The 21,847-nt window shown below is 49.0% G+C and overlaps 2 protein-coding genes across 2 annotated transcripts in view; one reads left to right on the forward strand and one right to left on the reverse strand.

Moving 5' to 3' along the window:
• Nucleotides 1-3,194: 3,194 nt before the first annotated feature.
• Nucleotides 3,195-11,339, reverse strand: LOC146353366 (uncharacterized). Its single transcript, XM_084832234.1, has 2 exons — nt 11,228-11,339; nt 3,195-4,425 (listed from the first exon to the last, which is right to left on the reverse strand). Exons 1-2 carry the CDS (start codon nt 11,228-11,230, stop codon nt 3,448-3,450), a joined length of 981 nt encoding a protein of 326 aa, XP_084688360.1. The 5' UTR covers nt 11,231-11,339; the 3' UTR covers nt 3,195-3,447.
• A 4,225-nt stretch (nt 11,340-15,564) lies between these two features.
• The window catches only part of ARAF (A-Raf proto-oncogene, serine/threonine kinase), a 29,550-nt gene continuing 23,267 nt past the window's right edge, over nt 15,565-21,847 (forward strand). The window contains exons 1-2 of the mRNA XM_084836270.1: nt 15,565-15,609; nt 21,619-21,839. Coding sequence (XP_084692396.1) covers nt 21,627-21,839 — 213 coding nt within the window. The 5' untranslated portion in view covers nt 15,565-15,609; nt 21,619-21,626. The remainder of the gene's footprint in view (nt 15,610-21,618; nt 21,840-21,847) is intronic.

Consider the following 21,847-nt stretch of genomic DNA (forward strand, 5'->3'; position numbering starts at 1 on the left):
AGATCTCTTCTAGTCTCAATTTGTTCGGCTGCTGGCCTAAAAAACCTGAGCGATCTCTGGTTTTGTGCCACGCAGCAATCTGCCATAGACTTGGTATAATGCCTTGCCCTGATGTGCTGTCTCAGTTTCTCGTGTGTGTGTGTGTGTGTGTGTGTGTGTGTAGCGGACAGATGTTCTAGCTGAGCCACTGCAAGGTGGAGACCATCACCGTTTTATCGCACAAGAATTGGCATCCTATCCAGCTAATGATGCGAGTGCGAGAGAAAGGACTGGGCTAGTCTAGAACAGCTCCACCTGTCCTCCAAAGTGGTACTGTACGTTCTGAGCTCAGGCAGAGCTCCATGCAGCAGTGCCGGGGAGCGTGAGAATCCTTGCATCATCATTCCCTCTATTTTTGTTCAGCCTATGAATGCCAAAACCACCCCACACAAGGGGGAGGTATCAACAGGCTTGAGGGACCCCGTGCAGGGCCAGCCCTACCATTACACAGAGTGAAGCAGTCACCCCAGGTGGCACATGTTGGGAGGTGGCAGCAAGGTGTTGGAGGAGAGAGCGCTGTGCCGAGTGACCTCCCCTGTGCCCCTCAGGGAGCCTGCTGTCTCCAGGTGTGGTGGAGGGCCCTGTCCCATTGCCAGTGTTGAAGAAAGATTCAACTGCCAGGTCAGTCAGCTTTTGTACATGGAATGGGACAGGGCGTCTTGTTCTTCGCCTCAGGCAGCAAAACGTCTTGAGCCGGCTCTGACCCCATGGTTTGCACAAGAAAATCGTGAGGGGGAAAAAAACTGAGAGAACCCCCTAACTAGCCCCATGGGAACCAAGCATGTTCAGTGGCTATGGAATGCTGCCCCATTGTTTGGGGGGAGTACAAAAAAGCAAGGGGGAGCCACAGAATAGAGTGGCTGTAATCCTGGAGCGCAGCTCTCCACACTGCAACATTCTGTTGCAGCTCCCACTTGCACATACATAATGAAGAACTTTCCTGCCAGTCTCAGACCTTTAGATCCGTGTCCCAATAAATTGGAATTCACTTATTCAGCTGTCAAGCCACTCTCATGGAAGAATGTGCGGGACCAAATGAGGAATGGGGGAGGTTGGGGGGGTGCTCTGCATTGCGAACAAGAGTCCTACTCACTTGTCCATTCCCCCTGGAACAGCTGCACCTAAAAGGTGAGACAGTTTCTTGTCCTCTTCGGTTTGGGCCAAACTAGAAGTGAGGCTAGTCCACAGTACTGAGGGTGGGAGGTCACTTTTCCCCAGCAACAACAACAAAAAAGGCTTCTCCCAGGCCCCCATTTAAGAGAGAGCCTCCTCTGCTCTCTCTCAAATATTGTGGATCCCTGTTCTGATAGGAGAAGACAGCTTTCGACCCTTTGCTTCTTGAACTCTACATCTGCCTTTGGACATTTTGACTAAGATCTTTGAACTCTGTAACTCAGGGGTGGGGAACCTGAAGCCCAGAGGATGTTCTTGGACTACAGCTATCATCATCCCTGACCACTGGCCATGCTGGCTGAGGCTGAGAGGAGTCAAAGTCCAGGAACAGCCCAAGGGCCACTGGTTCCCCACCCATGCTGTAAATGATTGTAATTTTTGTGAACCACCCCAGAGAGCTTTGGCTATTGGGCAGTATAGGAATGAATGAATGAATGAATGAATGAATGAATGAGTAAATAAATATAAACTAATGCAAATATTGGCACCACCAGCCTCCACCAGGGCCGGGCTTGCTTATTTGCTTGTTTGTTTGTTTATTTATTACATTTATATCCCACCTTTTTTCCTCCTTAAGGAACCCAAGGCGGTGTACATAATCCTCCTCGTCTCCAGTTTATCATCACAACAACCACCCTGAGAGGTAGGTTGGGCTGAGAGTCTGTGGCTGACCCAGAGCCACCCAGTGAGCTTCCATGGCTGAGTGCGGCCTAGAACCCGGATCTCTCGACTCCCAGTCCAGCACTCTAGCCACACCACAACACCAGCTACTGAAATGTATTTATTTCATTTCATTTCTGTACTCCCCAACAGCTGAAGTTCTCTGGGCGGTTCACAGCAATTCACAAGATAAAATACAGCATGAAAATGTAAATATACAAAATTGTTAAACAATTTAAACAGCTAAGAACAATTAAAATAAAATACTAGACCTGTTCAAACATCTGGCATAAATGCCCATCATATGCCATGGAATGCCTGGGAGCAGAGGACAGTCTTAACCTGGCCCTGAAAAGGTGACAGTGTTGTCTCTAGGCAGGCCTCAGTAGGGAGATCATTCCATAATCGGTGGGCCATCACTAAAAAGACCCTCTCCTTATTGCTACATTGGTGACCACAAAGACCCTCTGTGAGCTCTTTCTCTCCTACTCACCCCTTTCCCTTGCTGTTTCTCCACCCTCCTAGCCTCTAGACTCTCTCTCCCCTCTACGCCTTTGCCCTGCTTTCCCTTCCTGCTCACCGAAGAGCTCAGCAGCAGGAACAGGAAGGAGAACCTGGCACCCCAACATTTCTCATTTTTTTATATAAACGTTTTTTTTGAAGGGACAGGGAATGACTAGCTTTGTGGGCACCATTGGAGGTGCCCACAGGCACTGCATTCAGGACCCCTGCCCTGAAGGAATACTGGGACTGCTGGCATAACTGGCAAAGGTGTTGCAGTTAGTCTGCACTATCTCTCCTTGCCCGCCCAGCATCAGAATGATGTAGTGAAGCCTGGCACTTGCCACGCTGGAAAAGGCGAGTTGGGAGCCCGTGTTCACTCCTGCCTACCTCAGTGCCGTAGCCCAGCTCCAAACCTGAAGCCCTCCTTGCTCCAGCACAGTGTTCCCACACTATCATAAGACTTCTGCCCACCTGGCAAAGATACTCCAGTTACCTGCCTTGCCAGCCAGCCAACTTTGTGAGCTGCTCTGTGTGCAGTATCTCAATTCTGAATCTAAAACACTAATTACCTTCAGAAATATGGGCTTCTCTGATCAGTGAGTGCCTCCTGCTAGTAAAGGTGCATGTAACTGTCATGCTAGGCTGGACATTGCCACAACAGAAGCATCAAAATGAGAGCCTCGACAAACATTCTTGAAATCTGAGAGGAGGAAAGGATACTTATCTCGAGTTCTCCAGAAGCAGTCAGCTTTCCCTCCTCGAAACCTGAAATGGCACCCCTGCTGCTCCCACAATTTCTGGGCACAAAGAGACAGTTTCCCAAAAAAGCTTCACAATTTTATTAATGCTCTCACTGTGCTGCAAGGCGAGGAGCTCTCCCCCTCTTGCAATAAAAAGGTAGCCATCGTGTTCAGGCACCTAGGAGACAGGAAAAACTGGCAGAGAGGCCCTAAGAGGAAGCCCCAGCCTGCCTTGACAAGGAGCTAGTCCTCACAGCTACAGCATCCTCTAGGCATCAGGATAGGGCTGCATCCTAGCTCTCCTTGGAAGGCTGCCAGCTCCCATACCACCTCACATCGCTGTGCATGGCTCATCAAGTCCCTTCAGTCTGACTTCCACCTGGAGGCCATGATAGGCCAGCCCCTTCCAGACCCCATCTTCATTCAACCTCACCAGGTCCCCATTAGATTTCACTTTTTGGACGGTGGCTTTGAATGGCACAGGAGCAGCATGGTGCTTATAGACGTAAAGTTCAGCTGTGGCTCTGGTCCTGGGGGGAACCTGCACCTCCTCCGTTTGCCTCTCAGAAATCTTCCTGTTCACAGAGACAACCTGCTCGTTGTCCTCGGTGTACTTCACAGTGGGCGTCGCGTCCCCAACCATGAAAGAACAGGAACAGGGCACACCAAGCCCCCAGAGACGGTACCAGAAGATTTGGTCAGTGCACTGCATTTCCCAAGCCATGGTGAAAGTGTGTTGCACTGGGACTGCGCCCCGGTTGACATAGGTCTGCTTCTGCAAGACCTGGCGGCAGCTACTCACTTGCAAGGGATCGCTGGAGAACACTCTCAGGATTTCAAAAGTCGGGGGCAGGAGGTCTCCAACCGAGGGCCGGAAACAACACGAGTCATCGGCAAAGAACTTGGCTGCTTCGATCGTGTGAAACCCTCTAAACATTCTGGCCAGGAAGAGACCATTGTAGGCCCGGAAAGCTACCCTATTGCCTCTGTGATAGATGTCAAACTGCAGGGATGGATCCTCCGAGTACAGGACAAGTTGGATGGGAAAGGTTTGGGGGTCTGTATCTATCTCCGCTTGGGCAAGGTACATGCCTTTCCAGTTTCTCAGCATAGCCTTTCCTGAGAATAGACGGGTGATCCAAAACTTGCTTGACTCTCTCTTTTCAGGTAGGCCCTCAATGGCCCATCGGTAGGCACTAGCCATCGAGTCCCAGAACAGGTCATTGTCCATCTGGAAAGCCACCCCTTCCTCTGCATCAATGTAGGCTTCAAGCTGGCCCAGGCCTTTGGAGACTCTTTGGAGAGCAAACTGAAACAGAGGTAGATGGGAGCTTATTTCAGGGAAATAACTGAAACATGTGATTGGCCATCCCTACAGTCTCCTTATCCACGCTCCCAGTCTGACCCCACATTCCCTAGTCTTTAAATCACTACCAACATCTGCAGAGACCCAGAAATGGAGCATTCTCCACATGTTCCATTGCACTATCATTTCCTTCAGGTAGGCAACACATGGAGGGAACCCACTTTTCCTCAGTGGGAAAGTATTCTGCACCTGCTGGGGACACTTCTATATGAGAATGCAAGAACTTCAGGCGGACATACCTGAAAGTAACTCTCATCCAAGCTCAATACAGCCTACTTCAAATTATGCATGTTTAGGGCAGCAACCTTGGAGCTGGGCTGAAACAGCCTCAAACGTTATCCACCCTATTTGTGGGCAGAGAAATTGAGGTCACCGTCGTACTGGATTTCTCCAGGGCAAAAGAAGTTCACCAGCAGCTCTGCAGTTCACCAATATGGAGAATATTCAGTGAAAATTATGCAAAGTGGCCTTTTCTAGGGGAATGAGAAAAGGATTCTCAGGAAAATGTCTTCTGAAGGAGCTTTGCCTCATCCCTAGCCTTAAAATCCTATTGCAAGCATCCAAGAGTTGAATCTGATGCCAATGAAAGGGTTTGGTCTGTTAAGAGGCAAGAGGAAATCTTTATCCCAACACTCTGAAGTGACATAGACATCATTGCAATTGTGGGTAGGGACAGGCAACTACTAAAGGCAAGAGTTAAGATGGCAACATTGATGTGGGTGGCCACAAAACTCATGCTTATCCAGGCCACTGACCAAGATCTTATTTTCCCTGTCCACTATCAATGTATCAGTGTATTGACACAATTGCATCCAGAGGTTTCCAGCATCCAAACTGCTATACACGAGTGAGTGAGTGAGTGAGTGAGTGAGTGAGTGAGTGAGAGAGAGAGAGACCACCAGCCCTGAAGGGCAACTGAGCACAGAAAAGCAGTGCAAAATCCTTGTGTTCGGCAGTCTGACCGAACACAGATTAGAGCTCATTATCGAGCTTACTCTGGGGCGGTGAGGGTGGCAAAGAGACCGTTCTTTTCCACCAGCATTGCATCTTCTCAGTGTCATCCAGCGGAGATTTTCCAAGTGGTTCGCAGCTTGTTCCATTCTGGGCCAGGGCAGGGAGAGAGACTGTGGAACCCTCGGTTACATGCTGTGACAAGTTTGCAAGGCACTTTGAAGATAAAGTCACTCAGATTTGTCATGAATTAGGCACCATGATTAACGCAGTTCCACTGGTAGAGGCATTCAGAGCCCCATCTGGTCCAGTTTTATTGGATGAGTTTCAGTTACCGAGGCCTGAGGATGCAGACAAGGTGCTTGGCCAAGTCCGATCGACCACTTGTGTGCTTGACCCTTGCCCTTCATGGCTTATTACATCAAACAAGGAGGGGATGTCTGGCTGGGTCCAGGTGGTTGTAAATTCCTCCTTGAGAGAGGGAGTGGTGTCGGCCTCTTTAAAAGAGGCGGTAATCAGACCACTCCTGAAAAAGCCTAACCTGGACCCAGAGGATGTTAACAATTATAGGCCGGTGGCCAACATCCCCTTCCAGGGCAAGGTGCTTGAGCGGGTGGTTGCAGGACAGCTCCAGGCACTCTTGAATGAAACGGATTATCTAGATCCATTTCAATCAGGCTTCAGGCCTGGTTTTGGAACAGAAACTGCCTTGGTCACCCTGTGGGATGACCTTTGCCTGGAGAGGGACAGGGGGAGTGCGACCCTGTTGATTCTCCTGGACCTCTCGGCGGCTTTCGATACCATGGACCACAGTATCCTTCTGGATAGGTTGTCTGGGTCGAGAGTTGGAGGCACTGCACTGCAGTGGTTCCGCTCCTGCTTGGATGGCCGACTCCAGAAGGTGGTGCTGGGGGATTATTGCTCTGTGCCATGGCAATTGTGCCATGGCGTTCCACAGGGCTCTATTTTATCCCCCATGCTGTTTAACATCTATATGAAACTGCTGGGGGAGGTTATCTGGAGGTTTGGGCTGAGGTGCCATCAATATACAGATGACAGCCAGCTCTATCTCTCTTTCTCATCAAAACCAGGTGAGGCAGTGGCTGTTCTGAATCAGTGCCTGGGCACGGTAATGGACTGGATGAGGGCCAATAAACTGAAACTCAATCCAGACAAGATGGAGGTACTGTTGGGAGTGGTTCATCTGCCCAGCTAGGTGATATTCAACCTGTTCTGGAGGGGGTTGCACCCCCCTAAAGAATCAGGTTCATAATTTGGGGGTGCTCTTGGACCCAGAACTGTCACTTGAGGCACAGGTGAATTCAGTGGCATGGAGCACTTTTTATCAGCTTAGGCTGGTATACCAACTACGCCCTTATCTGGACAGAGATAGCCTAGCTACAGTTATCCATGCTCTGATAATTTCTCGTCTGGATTACTGCAATGCGTTGTACGTGGGGCTGCCTTTGAAAATGGTCCGGAAACTTCAGCTGGTCCAAAATAGGGCAGCAAGATTGTTAACAGGGACTGGCCAATGAGCTCATATTACGCCAGTACTTTTCCAGCTGCACTGGCTGCCAGTCCATTTCCGGGCCCGATTCAAAATGCTGGTATTCAAAGCCCTTAACGGCTTGGGGCCAGGTTACCTGAAGGATCGCCTCCTCCCATATGTGCCTGGGCGGACCTTAAGATCATCCTCAGCGGCCCTTCTCCGTGAGCCCCTGCCAAAGGAAGTGAGGCGGGTGGCTACTAGGAGGAGGACCTTTTCTGCTCTGGCAGCCCGGCTGTAGAATGAGCTCCCTAGTGAGGTTTGCCGGGCACCTACATTGTATTCCTTCCGGCGCCAGGTGAAGACCTTTTAATTTTCCCACAAATTTTAGCTTTCTAGATTTTTAGCTTTGCTGTTTTACATTTGTATTTTAAATCCCTGCACTGCTGCTAGGTTTTATTCTGGTTTTAGTCTGGTAGTATTGATATATTGGGGTTTTAATGTCTTTATATTTTATATTGTTTTACTATGTGCTCTTCGGTTTTAATTTTTGTGAACCTCTCAGAGAGCTTCGGCTACTGGGCGGTACAGAAATGAAATAAATAAATATTTTCCCCCTCCCAAACACCTGCCCTTCTCTGTTGCATTGCCCACCACTTTTCAAATGGATGTTTGAGAAGACAATTTGATGTGGTGCAGACAGTGAAAGGGTTAACCACCACCCTTCCCACTAATGTCTCTACTCTCATTCACTACTACCAACCCCAGTAGTTCTCCAGGCTAAACAAGAAGGGCCAGGAAGCCATGCAGCCACAGGCCGTGTGCAGTTCGGCCCCACAGTTCCACCAATCCGGCCAGTCCGCCCGCCTTCGAACCAGACGGCACGGTGCTCACCACAGTTCCTGTGGGCCCGCAGCCAGCCACCAGCAAGCTGGAAGAAAGGAGTCAAGTTCAGCCACGACATTTGCTCAGATCCATGGAGCAAAGCGGAAGAGGCGAGCTGGGCTGCAGCCCCATCCAGCGGAGCAAAGCAAGCAGTGGAGGGCTGCAGGAGGCGCATCTGCTGGGGCTCCAAGAGCAGCTGAGGCCTCGCTGCCCCTCCTCGCGCGATGCATGGAGCACCCACGAAAGAAGCTGCATGAGAAAATACGCGCGTCGGCATGGCCCACCTCTCGAGGCGGCCCAAGAGGGTGTCTTGCTCAGGGGCCGTCACTCCGTGGTTGAGCTTTGCCTGGAGAAGGTCCCAGGTTCCACCACAGTGTGGAGGGATCATGAACTGGTGCCGGGAAAGACCTTTGCCCAACGCCTTGGGGAGCCACAGCTAGTCATGACAGACAACCCTGGCCTGATTATCTAAAGTGGCTTCAGGAGTTCCTAAGAGCCCCTCCGGAATACTGGAGCTGGCACTGATGGAAGGAGGCTGCCTAGCCTTCCAAAACCATCTATGTACATGCCCTCCCAAGACACACTCATCCCCTCCTAAGATGAGAGGAGGATACTTCAAGGCAAGGATGGCCAAATAGATTTGTGGGTACCATTCTGCTTTCAACACAATAAAATAACAGGGCTATTTTTTCAGATTAACAAGTTCACTTTCCTCCATAGAAGTAAAGGGCAACCAGTCGCCATGAAGGCAGGGGTGCTAAACCTAGGAGTACCGCTCCAGCAAGACCTACCTTCCACCTCCAACTCCTGGTAATAACCTATGATAGTTCAGTCTTGCCTTCACCACCACCACCATTTATCAGCCCACCCTGGGTCAACTTTTATAAGTAAAGGCACAATCGTACACATGTTTAGACAGGAAAAAGTCCTAAACTCTTTTGTAGGACTACAACTGTTTAGTAGGAGTTGTAGGACTTTTTCCTGTCTAAACATGGATGGAAAACTTACATTTTCTAGCAAAGGGTAACAAGTCAGGACTGCTGATTGGTGTGTAGAGCTCTGAATAGTAGAATTAAATTGGCCTGAAAACACCACCCTCTTGATCCTCCCATTCTTCATCCCTCTAGATTCTGTGGGGTGGGGGGACTAGCTTCTCGGTGTAGAAGGCATCCTGCACCTGCACTTATAGAATAATGCAGAAATGGCATCATCCCAAGGGTCACCTAATCTAGTATTCCCTTTGTTAAAGCAGCCAGTCTGATGCAGGCCATGAAGATGGTCATAGCTAGTATTTGGTATTCCCTCTGCCCCTGTACATGGAGTCTCCGTTGTCATGGACCCCAATGCCACCCTGGAGTACCATGTAAGCTAATGGCCATTGACACCACTTTCATACACCAGGAATATCGGAGGATGCCTCATGCCAGGTCAGGAGCATCTGGCCCTATCATGTCTGCTGTGATGGGAATCAGCCTGCCAGGGTCTTTGATTCATGGGATAGGATGAGAACTGCAGATTTAGAAGGAAAGCAAAACCATTTAGAGACCTCAACCTGGGGACCGTTCACAGATGGCGACTGCGTCACAACATTGCTTTTTGCATCAACTTCCAACCTACAAGATCACAACTAGGAAGTTTCTAAACCAGCGGTTCCCAGCCTCTTTCAGTCAGCAGGCACATCTGGAAGTTTGAGGGAGTGTCATAGGTGCCCTTATAATTATTTATTTAATTTATATCCCACCTTTCTTCCATCGTGAGGTGATCTCCCCTCCAAGCACTGACCAGACATGCTTAGCTTCAGCAAGGTAGCTGTCTCATGTGCCTTCAGACCATGCCTAGGACCAGATGGCTGCCATGAGGCTGGGGGGGGTTGGCCATTCATAAAATGGCTACCGTGGCAGGCATGGACAGTCACAAACACACTCATTTCCCAGAAGGCAAATTGGCAAGCCTAAAAAAAGAAGTAACTTACTCAAGAACTTAAGTATAAGGCAAAGGTGGGGCCTGATCTCTAACATGCAAAAACAGTCTTGAACCCAAATAAAGATAGTGATAGAGGGCAGCACTTTGTTTTGCAGCACACCAAACGCCCAGTTAATTAAAAAAAACCTTAATAAAAATAAAGTCAGGAGAGCCAGGAAGCCCAGCCAGTGCCAAGGGAGGTGTCTGCAGGCACATGGGCACCATGCTGGGAACTCTAGTTCTAGACCAGGAAAGCAGATAGACTCAAGTACAAGCTTGAATTATTGACCATTCATTTCCCTGATATGGATTTACAAATGACTGGAGTCACAGAAATATTGCAGATTTGCAAGGCTCAATAGTAGTCCAGAGTCAAATGTCAAATACACAATCCAGATGGAGATTGTGTGCTAAAAAGGCTCCTAGCTCCCCACCCTACCCCACCCCCAAGGGGGGAGGCATGTGACAAACATCTTAGAGTTATAGGTCTTAATTATGTGGTAAATCAGTTATATGCTAAAATTGCAGCGTTAAAGTAGATGTTCTGTGAATGACATTATTTTGGTTATGTAATTGGCCTCGGGACTATGCAGGGCAGGAGGTGGGGGTGTTTTCTCTTTCCTCTTGCCGGAGACAATCTTTTCTGAAGCTGCTGTTTGCATTCAAGGGAAGCTTCCCTTGGCACAGATGGAGGATTCCCTTTAATTACAAATAGTAAAATAGTAACATTACAGAGGCAAGTTGTCAGGACAATGGCAAGCAAAGAGAAAATTCACATACACACACACACACACACACAACAGCCCTAAGGCCGCTACTTACATAACATGCACACTAATCACATCCAGACAATTCATAGCACATCTAGTTTGGCCCTTAAAAACCTCAGCATGGGTTACACAGAGGAACAGAATGAAGAGGGGAAGGCAGCAGCCAGCCTGGAAGAGAAAAGGTGGGGTAGAGCCAGCTGGGAAAGGAATTTGGGGCTTCCATTAGAGGCCTACCATTTGGGGAGCATCTCACTAGCAGCAAGGGTTGAAGGGAAACTGAGTTAACCGTATTTTGACCAGGAGGAAGGTCTCCCACCTAGAAACATGTAGGGCAAAACAGATGCCTGTTCTGTTGGTAGATCTGTTCTGAAAATACTGAGCTTATCATGAACTTGAGAAGAGCCTCTTACAGTCCTAAGGACACTGACAAGGGAACAAGTCCCTTGCAACTCATGCCTCTGAACAAGGGATCCTGCTGTAGGCCTCCTTGGAACAGATTGCAGCCAAAAGGGTCATTTTGAGGAAGAAAACGAAAAAAACCTAACAGAGTGACAAACTTACAAAGCAGAAAAGTAGATTTCAAGAGAAATGACCCAAAGACACAGTACAAAACCGAAAAACCAAATACCTGTTCATCATTTTAAAAGCTAAGACCATATATGCTCTGTCCCTGAATAGACATACTTACCATAAGGCCTAGCCCAGTGCCTGACCACTCACCCTTGTGGAGGAAAGAAAGGGCAATATCCAAGCTTGCTCCTCCAGGACCTTTTATACCTCCCACAGCTCCTATGTCAATCAAAGGCAAAGGGGCACAGCTGACTGCAACTGAAGACAGTACAGTGCCTGGATGGGTTGGGACTGACAAGGAAGCTGCCAAATGGATCAATGCTATTGTTTATTTATTTGATTTATATCCTGCCTTTCCACCAAATGGTGTTTGCGGTGGCTAGCAATAAGAAGACCAAAATTAAAAGAAAAAAGTGAAACAATTAAAAATAATGCAGAAGCACAGTTAAAAACAGAACAATAAATGATTATGTGTTTGGGTTAGTCTGAATGACCTTTCAGGGATCCCTTACAGCCCAGTCCCTGTGACTGCAAATAGATTCAGGATCCCTTCCAACTATGTCATCCTTGACGTTTAAGATCTCTGTAAGCAGAGCTATCAGCATGGGTTCCTTGAGGCAATATCTCCTAAGACCTGACAAAGAACAATGGATAGCCAGCACCATTCTGGTGCTATGTTTCAACAGGAGCTGGGATAGATAGCCCACGAAGGCCTAGGTGATGAGCGGAGGTGACTCATCTTTCTTTCCCCACTAGACAAGGGGAGGGATGAGTGAGGTCAGTGTCTGTAGCAAGAAGTCCATCTGTGCTGGAGGAACTGAGTCTGGAAGGGAGGCAGAGAGATGACTTGGCTCTCTGCAGGAAATCCTGTGGCAGGACTAATGCTATGAGCCTTCATCTAATGCTCAGCCTTTAGAGATGTGTAAGTAAACCTTATATCACAAAAACGCCGTAAGTCTCCAGTGACCTTCTTCTAAAGAAACAGAATCCTAGTAAGTGCTGAAAGGAATCCTTGAAACTTCTCACTGCTCAGGAATGGGGTGCATATTCTTAATTCTGTTTTAGGGCTGATAAAATATAGAAGGGGGGGGTCTTACTTAGTGGCAGATGGCTTGCAGTGAAATGCCATCATATCTACTCTGTGATCAGCCAAATACTCATCTCATTATTTTTATTAAAAGTACCAGATCTGACAATTAAATAAGGGTCACTCTTTCAGGATTGCTTACTAGAACTAGTGGGAGGCCAATGTAATCTTCTCCCTGTCCCACTGGCCACTGTTCAGTTACTCCTTTCTAGCCTCCAACTATAGTGTGCACCCCACATTTGATAGTAAGTGATTCTATATTTGGTGAGAGCCTACATTAGATTAGCTTATAACACTGCAGCGATCCTCTAGAACAGGAGTGGGCAAAAAGGTAGATCTGGACGTACTGGTAGATCTCGGATTTGCAGTAGATTGGTAAGGAGTGCTGGGCCAGATCTACACTTTGTGTCATGTCATTATGATCCCATCGTGGTAACGCTATATCTCTCTTGCGCATTTATACCTCATAGGACACACAGTGACATCTGTTGTGGTATTTTGGATAATGTGGAACAAAGAGCAGGAAATAACACTATGGTATATTGAATGTGTAATGTGTCCCAACAGTTATCAGTGCACTACAATGCCACTATAAAGCACTACTACAGTAGTGTAGATCTACCCTTGGTCTCCCATTTAACAATGGCAGGAACAAAATGACTCCCCCCACACACACACTCCACACACACACACACAATTGTACTGAAGAAATGAAGAAAGCTTGGAGTAAGTAGGAGTGGATTTTTGTGTCAAAGGGCTATGAGCTCCACTCAGTTCTAGTAAGCAAAACAAATTCCTGGGCTCAGACTTCTTTAATTCTAAGTATCTGCCTTTTCAACCAGGCCCCAGCTGGTGGATCTCAGGGTACTAGTAAATAACCAGAGTAGATCTTCCAAGCCTGAAGTCTGCCCACCCACGATCTAGAATACAGTTCTAGAGCAGCCCAGATCTTTCCTGGCTTTGATTTGTTCAGCTGCTAGCCTAGAAACAGGCTGACCATACGTACCATTTTAAACGGGACAGTACCTTTTTTTTCATATTTCCCGACAGTCCCATCGTTTTAAGATAAATGTCAATTTTGTCCTGTTTTTAATTTTTTGTAAAAAACTGAACGCATTTATCATAAGGCTCTATGCTAATCAATGCATGCAGTAACACTACTACTGTGACGAAAGAGGAAGTTCCCTTTACTTTATCCAGTCAGGGCCAGGCTTCTTGAGCTAGCGACGATCAGACGCCGCCCCCTTGCTTGTCTGCAGTGGCGGGGAATTCGAGAGGCTGTCGCTAAGCCCCATTCAGCATGTGGGAGCCAGGAGGGTGAGTCTTACTGTTATTTCTACCATCATTCCACCCATATTCTTTCTGCCCTACGTTCAGTTTGATTCGAACTTTTCAGACTCATATTTTGGTGCAACAGGCTGTTAGCTATTTTTTTTTATTACAGCGGAATATTACATAACCCCGTCCCGTTTTTGTCATCCCAATATCCCGTTTTTGTCTCAAGGAAATATGGTCAGCCTACCTAGAAAGCTGAGTGATCTCTAATGTTGTACCATGTGACAGTTCTCACATAGAATTGCCCGGATATGCTGTTTTTGTTCCTTACACTCTTGCAGGGAATGGATGTTCTAACTTGGGGGCAGGCAACCAGGTGCTTTCCAGATGTTTCGGACTATAACATCCATCTGGAGGGCACCAGGTTGCCTACCCCTGTTGTAGCTGAACCACTGCCAAGTGGAGACCCTCATTCTTGTAAAGGCACAAGAGTTGGCCTCCTGTCCTGCTAGTGATGTGGGTGCATCAGATAAAGGATTGGGCTAGCCTAGAAGAACTCTCCTTGATCTGCTAGCTTTCTCCTTGTGGGGCATTTTAACCAGAGAGCAACATTCCAAGTTGTTATCTCCACCTACAGTCTGAAGTGGTATCCAGCCATTCTTCCCATTCCTTCTGCTCCTGTTGCTCAGCCAGAGTTGTATGTTACATGCAAACGTACGCAACAAAACCCTGATGGCGAGGGCAAAACAGCTTTCAAGCAGAGTGATTTGGAGGGGAGAAGCAGCAGAGGACTGCTGCTTAACTGTTCCGCTTGCCACCACTGTTCTGCTGCAATTTCTCCTGTGGAAGTCCCTTTTCTTCCTGCACTAGAGGGGAGGGGAAAGCAGTCATGGGAGGAAGTTGCAGCAGAAAAGCAGCGGGTGAGGCAAGGGTCAAGCACGCACACCCACCCACTGTTTCTCTGCTCCAAATCATCTTCTTAAGCTGCCTTGCCCTAATACAAGGGTGAGGAACCTCAGACAGGAGGGCCAAATTTGGCCCACCAGGTGTCCCAATCCAGCCCTCTAGGATTCCCTGGATGGCCACGCCCCCTCCCCTGGCTCCACCCCTTTCTCCCAACCATCAATCATGTGGTGGTTTCCCGGCTTTTGTGCATCTTTCCCCTCAAACTAAAAGGTTCATAGAATCAAAGACCAGTAGGGTTGGAAGGGGCCTACAAGGCCACCGAGTCCAACCCCCTGCTTAGTGCAGGAATCCAAGTCAGGTTGAAATGCCTCTCATAAAGCTTCACAACATGCTGGTATTTTTTGTATTTTGCGGGTGGGGACACCACCAGAATGCACCCCCCACCACCACCACCCCGAGCTCCCCCAAAACTGAATTTGGCCCTGCGGCTGAAAGAGCCCTAACCGAAGTGACAGGCAGGGAATTGTTGCACATACTTGCGTATGTCTTCCCCACTTTGGCAAGTTTTCAGTTTGGCATACATCGCTGCATTAGAAGGCAGACTTCCATGCAGCGCGGCGCGGGCAACTTGTGGTCCTTCAGAGGCTGCTGGACTGCAGCTCCCATCATCCCCCCCCCACCCCACCGGCTATCGGTTTGTGGTTGTATAGCTACAATGTTGTTCTCGCAATATGAAGGAAGGGCAAGACACAGGTGTAAGGAATAATTTTATTTATTTATTTATTTATTTATTTATTTCTGCACCGCCCAATAGCCGAATAAATAACGCATCGGGCAGCGTGCTCAAGCTCGCTCTCTCTTTCTCCCCGCCCCCCCCCCCCGGCCTCCATCTGTACGTGCGGACTCCAGACACCTACGCTCCCCCGGAAAACCATTCCTTTCAGAAGCACTTTATCGATTACATTTCTTTGCATCCCGCCCTTCTTCCAAAGGAGGTACACGAGGGTTCCACGCACCTGCCCCGCGCACGATCCCTGCCCCGCCGAAGACAGGAATGCGGGACACCCGCTTCCCCCGTCTCTCCCAGCGCTCTAGCAGCTGCTTGGCGAAGAAAGAGTTAACCCCCTTCCCTCCTACCGGGAAGTTTCCTCCCCTTCATTATGACCTCAGCGCGCGGGCCACGCCCCCACTTCGAACGCTCGCGCAAGATGGTGGCTGTTGCCCTGTGACAGGTAGGAAGTTTTGCCTTCCCTTCTGCCCCTCGCGTGCCGATGGTCTCCTCCAGCCCCACCCTTCGGCGCTAGGCGGGTGGACGGGGCTGGAGCGCGGCGGGGGCTGCTCTCCTCCCGAGCGCAGTAGCTCCCGTCCCCCCGCTTCCTCCTCGGTTAGGCAAGAGTGAGGGTCGCAGCCCCGCTCCCCTTCCCACTCTCTTGGTATCTTCCCGTCTAGCGGGCGCTTTGGGGTCCCTCCCATGAAAGGAACGGGGGGCTCTGCAGGGGCTGCAGCCCTGGCTTTGGGGTGAGGTCCAGAGCGGTGGCTTTTTCGGGGCGGGGGGGACCTCTATTGTCTGCACAGCCGGGGCCGTTCCCCTTCAAGCGAGTGGGGTTTCTTTTGCTAGAGCAGGTGGACGTGGGAATGGCAGCTGCTCAGTTCTGCTGCATTTGGGGGGGGGGGACTTTCGAACCGCTGCGCTCTCTGGCTGCAGCTCCGCAGTGGAGACGATGTGGAGAACGCTGGTCTAGTGGTTAGAGCCCCGTGCAAACCTTCCTCCGCGTCCCCTTGCCCCGGGAATGCTGTCTAACTGGCCCGGATTTTGGCCTGCGGCTCTGGTTTAAGTTACAGGACGTTAGGAGGCGTGGACTTCCCCTCCTCACCTGCCGCCCCACAGTTAGAGTCCTTTTCCCTATTAGCCAGGTCGAGGCCAAGGAGACCTGAGCCTCCGCTGAAAGAGAGACTTTGCCGGGGCGTATACGCTGCGGAGCCTAAGAGCTTCCTCGGTCATGGGGCCGGATTCCTGTATGTATGGAAACAGTAGCCCAAGAGGTAGTTGCCAGCATCCCAGATGCAGATGCGTTTTGGGCTGGTCAGGAAATCGCCTGTAACCGGGCTTCCCTTAGTCCAGCGGTGAGCAGAAGGTAGATCTCCAGATTTTTTGGACTTCAACTCCCAGAAGCCCCTGCCGGGTCAGGATTGCTGGGAGTTGCAGTCCAAAACAGCTGGAGATCTTCTTTATGCCCACCCGTGTGGCGAAAGTGAGCAGGTGCCATCAGATCCGGTGTAGCTGCATGAAATTAAATGGTGGCCAAGGAGTACCACCATCAGGGCCAGACCCGAGATATTTGGGGAAAATGCAAAGGGCGTTTCTGCTCGTTAATGTGGAGCCTGTCCAGTGGGGCGTTCTCCTGAGCAAGCCTCAGTGTGCGCGCGTGTCTGTTTGGGGGGGGGGGTGAACAAGAGTATTCCCCTGTTCTTTTTTTCTCCAATGTTTTATTGTGAATTTTAACAAAAAAACCAAACAGAAAACATAACAAAACGTAAAAAATAGAAAGTGAAGAACAAAATAAAAATACAGCAACATATTCTAAAACCCTCCGTTTCAAATATTACAATATTCGAGAAAGAAAAAAGGGGGGGGGAATAGGTTACACATAACCTTCAATAAAAGCAGACCAGATATCCACGTATAAGTCCATCTGCAAGTTATGCCTATATGCCACTCCTTTCAAATGTTGCTTGTGTTGTTAAGTCTTCAGTCCATTGCATTATAGGCAGTGAACTTTTATCCTTCCAATATTGTAGTATCAGTTTTTTAGCAACCAAAGTTCTTCTGGTATTCCCTTGTTCTTGAGTAGTGCCCTTTCATTTATATGGGGCTTGTGCAGGAGAAATTCCTGCCCTGTTGCATCAGTCAGGTCATAGCATGCCTCCTGATTCTTAGCAGGCCAAATTCTCCCCACCTGAGCCAGTCATCTCACCTTGCTGGGTGGTAGGGCTGATTGTATGCTTCAAATTTTCTTTATTTCTTAGATTTGTTAGTAACTACACAGCTAATAATTCTCAGGGTGGGATACAATAAAAACAAATAAACTCCAAAAAGCCAACAACATATATGTCAACCCAGAAAAAGTCTCTGCCGAGGGTGGGGAATTGGACTGTCTTCTCAGAATTCCTGCAAGCGGGGCAGGGACAGTGTTCAAGAGAGATGTAAAGTGTCATGCCCGCATGGGGTCCCTCTTACCTGCCCTCGAAGAAAGCCCTGATGTGTGTGGAGACAGTTGCAGTGGCACAGTGGGGAGTGGGAAAGCAGACTGTACATGCACAGAGGGATTTTTCTTTATTATATATCACTTCTCCTGAGGAGAGGTGGGTCTACAGGATGAAGAGCAAGGGTTACCTGTAAGAGATCTTTTCCTGCTTACGCTGTTATCTTAGCCTCCAAATCACCCAGCATTTGAGCCCCGAAGTATAACAGCTGCCCTCGCTCAAAATATCTGCCGCATTTTAGTGCCACACAGATGCATATCTTCCCTGCATGAAGATATGGGCCCACTCCAGAAGCAGTTGCACTTTAGCAGGGAATTAGCTATTTTAAACAGCTGCAGCACAGCTTTTGGTCTCCCCGCCATCAGAAATACAGCAGATGGGTACCTGAGGCAGGGCCTTTTCAGCTGTGGCACCCAAGGCTTATAATAGTCTCCCGCTGGAGGTCTGCCAGGGCCCATTGCTGCTTGCTTTTAGACAGACCATTTTATTCCAGCAAGTTTTATGTAGCGTTTCATGTCAGATATGCTTCTGTGGCATTGCCGCCTTTCAGGTGTTTCGTTTCAAACTTGTTTTGTGTGTGCGGTCTCTTGTTTTTTGTTTTGCTCTTAGGACTGATTGTGTGTCCTAATCTTGATTGTAAGCGGCCTTGGCTGGGTTTTTTTTTCATAGAAAGGCGGGATATAAATTTCAATCATAAGCCAGTTCAAGAGGAATCATGGCAAAGACAGCTCCCCCACCCAAAGAAGCTGTATTTCAGGGATCAGCAACCCATAGCTCCCCAGATGTTGTTGGGCCCCCAGTGGCCCTAGCCAGCATAGCCAGTGATGAGGGGTGTTGCAGTCCGACAGCATCTGAGGGGCCACCAGTCGCCCACCCCTGCTGTACTTCAGGATCAAGAGCAGCAGCTCCATCTCAGGCACCGTGCCCTTGAATTTGTGTGTTTTCCGTAATCGCCATTCACAGTGGCAAACCTGTCCCAGTGTTTCTATTTCAGTGCTGACATGGTAGCAGCAGGGTGCTCTGGATACCTGTGATTAGTGGGCGCCTGAGTGATGGAAGTGCTAATTTGTTTCATTCAACAGAACGTGCCTCCCACACTTGCCTTGTGAATGTGCCTCCCACGCTAGCCTCTGGCTTCTGTTAGAGAGCCGTTTCACGGCCAGCCCCTTTTTTCCCCGAGGGCTGAACTCCATTTCAGAGAAGCTCTCAGGGGCTGCATTCCAGGGGTGGGCGGGGCCAACAGCAAAAGGGGCAAGGCCAAAACACCATTATAGTTTGGCTTAAAACCCTTACTGCCAGATATTAAATCTTGGGAGAGGCATCTCAACCTTGGGGTGGGGGGGGACATGCAAAAGCTGGGAAGCCACCAAACAATTGGTGGGTTGTGGGAAAGACCCGTACCCATTTCACAGCCATTTGAAGCTTCAGGAGGCCGCTTCGTGACACTGTTAGTCCATGCGGTTAAGCCGGGGAGCAGAGCACATTCTTCTGTGGACAGCCCCCAGCGGCTGAGCCCGCATCCGCAGTACCACTGAATGTTTCCAGCCATATCCCCAGAGCAGCCCCTGAAAACTGTCCCACACATGACAGCCACAATGTGATGTGTGCATCCACCCCGTTTGTGACCTGAACTCTGTGTGTCCATTTCCAAACATGACACTTAGGAAGTGTAGGAACGCAAGATGCTGCCATTTGTTTGTTTGTTTGTTTATTACATTTATATCCCACCTTTTTTCCTCCTTAAGGAACCCAAGGCGGTGTACATAATCCTCCTCCTCTCCATTTTATCCTCACAGCAACAACCCTGTGAGGTGTGTTGGGCTGAGAGTCTGTGACTGGCCCGAAGTCACCCAGTGAGCTTCCATGGCCGAGTGGGGACTAGAACCCAGATCTCCCAGCTCCCAGTCCGACACTCTCACCACTACACCATACTGGCTCTCTTTCTGACTCAGCCTTTTCTACTGAGTCAGACGATTGGTCCACTGAGCTAAATATTATCTATACCAGGGGGCAACTGGCCTGGTGCCCTCCCGCTCCAGACACTTCGAACTACAACCCCATCCCCCATGACCATTGGCCCTGCTGTTTGCGGCTGACGGGAGTTGTCGCCCAAAACATCTGGAGAGTGCCAGGTTGCCTGCCCCTGGTCTGTCTTGCCTGGTCTTCCGCAGCCCTACCTGGAGATACCAGGGATGAGCCTGGGACCATCTACATGCAAAGCAGGCACTTTGCCACGGAGCCACAGCCCTTTTCCATTTCCAAATGCTGTCTTTTGATTGTGGTTTGTGTACACAGGTGCATAGGTACCAGATCCTCCTTTCCTGTAAAGCTGGGGTTTTGCGTCGACCAATCCTGTGGTTTCATGGCTGTTCTGATCAGAGACAGTGTGGTGTGTAGAGCCAGGGTTGCCAAGTGACCAAAAAGAAACCAGCCTGACCTGTTACTGTGCCTTTTAACAGCACCTTGGTCTGCAGAGATCACCAGGTGGCGCTTTTCATGGCACGGAGAGAAGTGTTGTTGCCTGCTAACATCTGCCAACATCCAGCTGCTTAAAAAAAACAACACGCCGCTAGAATGGCTACTTGAAAGCCAGAGTGGACTTTTCTCATTGGCATCTTATCTGCGGCTTGATCTCTTCTGCCATGCCCCTTCCTATCTGTGCGTTGCCCGCAGAAACCAAAACAGCCATTACCATAGCAATCCAAACAATTCATTTCGCTAATACCAACATAACATTTTAAATTAATTACAAAATAGGCAATATCGGCCATTAAGACGCAATATCTGTTTATATTAATCTGTAATGCACAATCCAGACACCCAACCTTTTCAATGCATTGAAGCATTAACAAGCATACAGCCAATAACCACTCCCCCCCCCCCCCGTGCAAAATGCAGGAAATAGCAACAACCTGCAGCCACAGATCTCTCCCATACCTCACTCTCTCATTCTGGTGCAGTTTTTTGGGCTCCAGCAAAGACGGGGCGGGCGGAAGGTTTAATCTCTTCCCCTGAGCTCTGGGTGTTCCTGCTGCTCCCAGGGGGGTTCTAGAAGCTGCAGGCGCAGATAAATGGGGGAGATGTGCATTATAGGGCAAGGCATGTACTGTTTCCGCCAGACACACACACACACACTGCCCTGCTGATCAAGATCTCCCCACAAAGTTGGGCAGTGTGTGGAGTTGCACCCCAGTACAATTTCCTGTGAGAAGACACGTCAAGTAGGAGTTTGCTAATGCATAGGCTACATCTGTTTGGTTTTTTCCCCTTTTTCTGGCTGCTTCCACTTTAAGCCAGAGTTCAGTTGCTTCCACTACCACCACATACATACATACACACACACACACACACACGCACCCAGAACCAAAACAGAATTAGCTTCTCTTAAACTGGGGGTGCAATAATTAATTAATTAATTAATAATTAAATTAAATAAATTAAAATTAAATAAAATAATTAATTAATTCCGCTTATCTTTTTCAATCGGCAGGGTGCAAACAAGGTGCTATCTTCCTCAATCGCTCAGCACTGTTTAAGCACACACTCTACAACAGCACAAAGTTGAAGCCGGGGGCGGAGGGGGGGAGAGCACTTTCACACAAAGAAAGTGTTGTTTAGAAGCAGATTACTCAATACATTATTGCAGGTGGCCCGCTCAAAGTCTGCACCTCCTGCTAGCCTGCTACTAGCAACATGCTTTTCTGGGAGATTACATCAGGTTTTCCCCTACAATCATGAGGAACTAGAAACTTGCTTTTAGTTCTAACATTAAATCCTTGTGTCTCGGGATGTCAAATTGTTGTGCTAGATAGCAGATTCTGTGCCCGTATGAAAAATGGTGGATGCCCAGAGTGTGGACAGCCCTTTCCATAGACCTGTGGCTAAGCTACCATTCCTTTCCCATGATGAATAGCCGTTTGTAACTAGGAAGCTTACGTGGTCTTTCACATCCGGTATCTCTCTGTTTCTCCCTGCAGGCACCTGGATGAGGCGCAACCAGAACTCCTCTGGCTCTCTCACGAATGGCTTCTCTTCATCCTCTGCAGACCCGGGCCCTTCAGGTGGGCGCGGGGGCGAGGGCACCCTGCCTTTCTCAACTAGCCTGACGACAATGCTCACCTCCCGCAAGAAAAGGAGAGCCATGGCCGAGACTCGGGGTACCATCAAGGTGGATCTTCCCAATCAACAGCGCACAGTGGTGAGTGA

This window comes from Heloderma suspectum, chromosome 2 (assembly GCF_057233095.1).
Source record: "Heloderma suspectum isolate Gila_16-S chromosome 2, 16-S_ref, whole genome shotgun sequence".
Lineage (NCBI taxonomy): Eukaryota > Metazoa > Chordata > Lepidosauria > Squamata > Helodermatidae > Heloderma > Heloderma suspectum.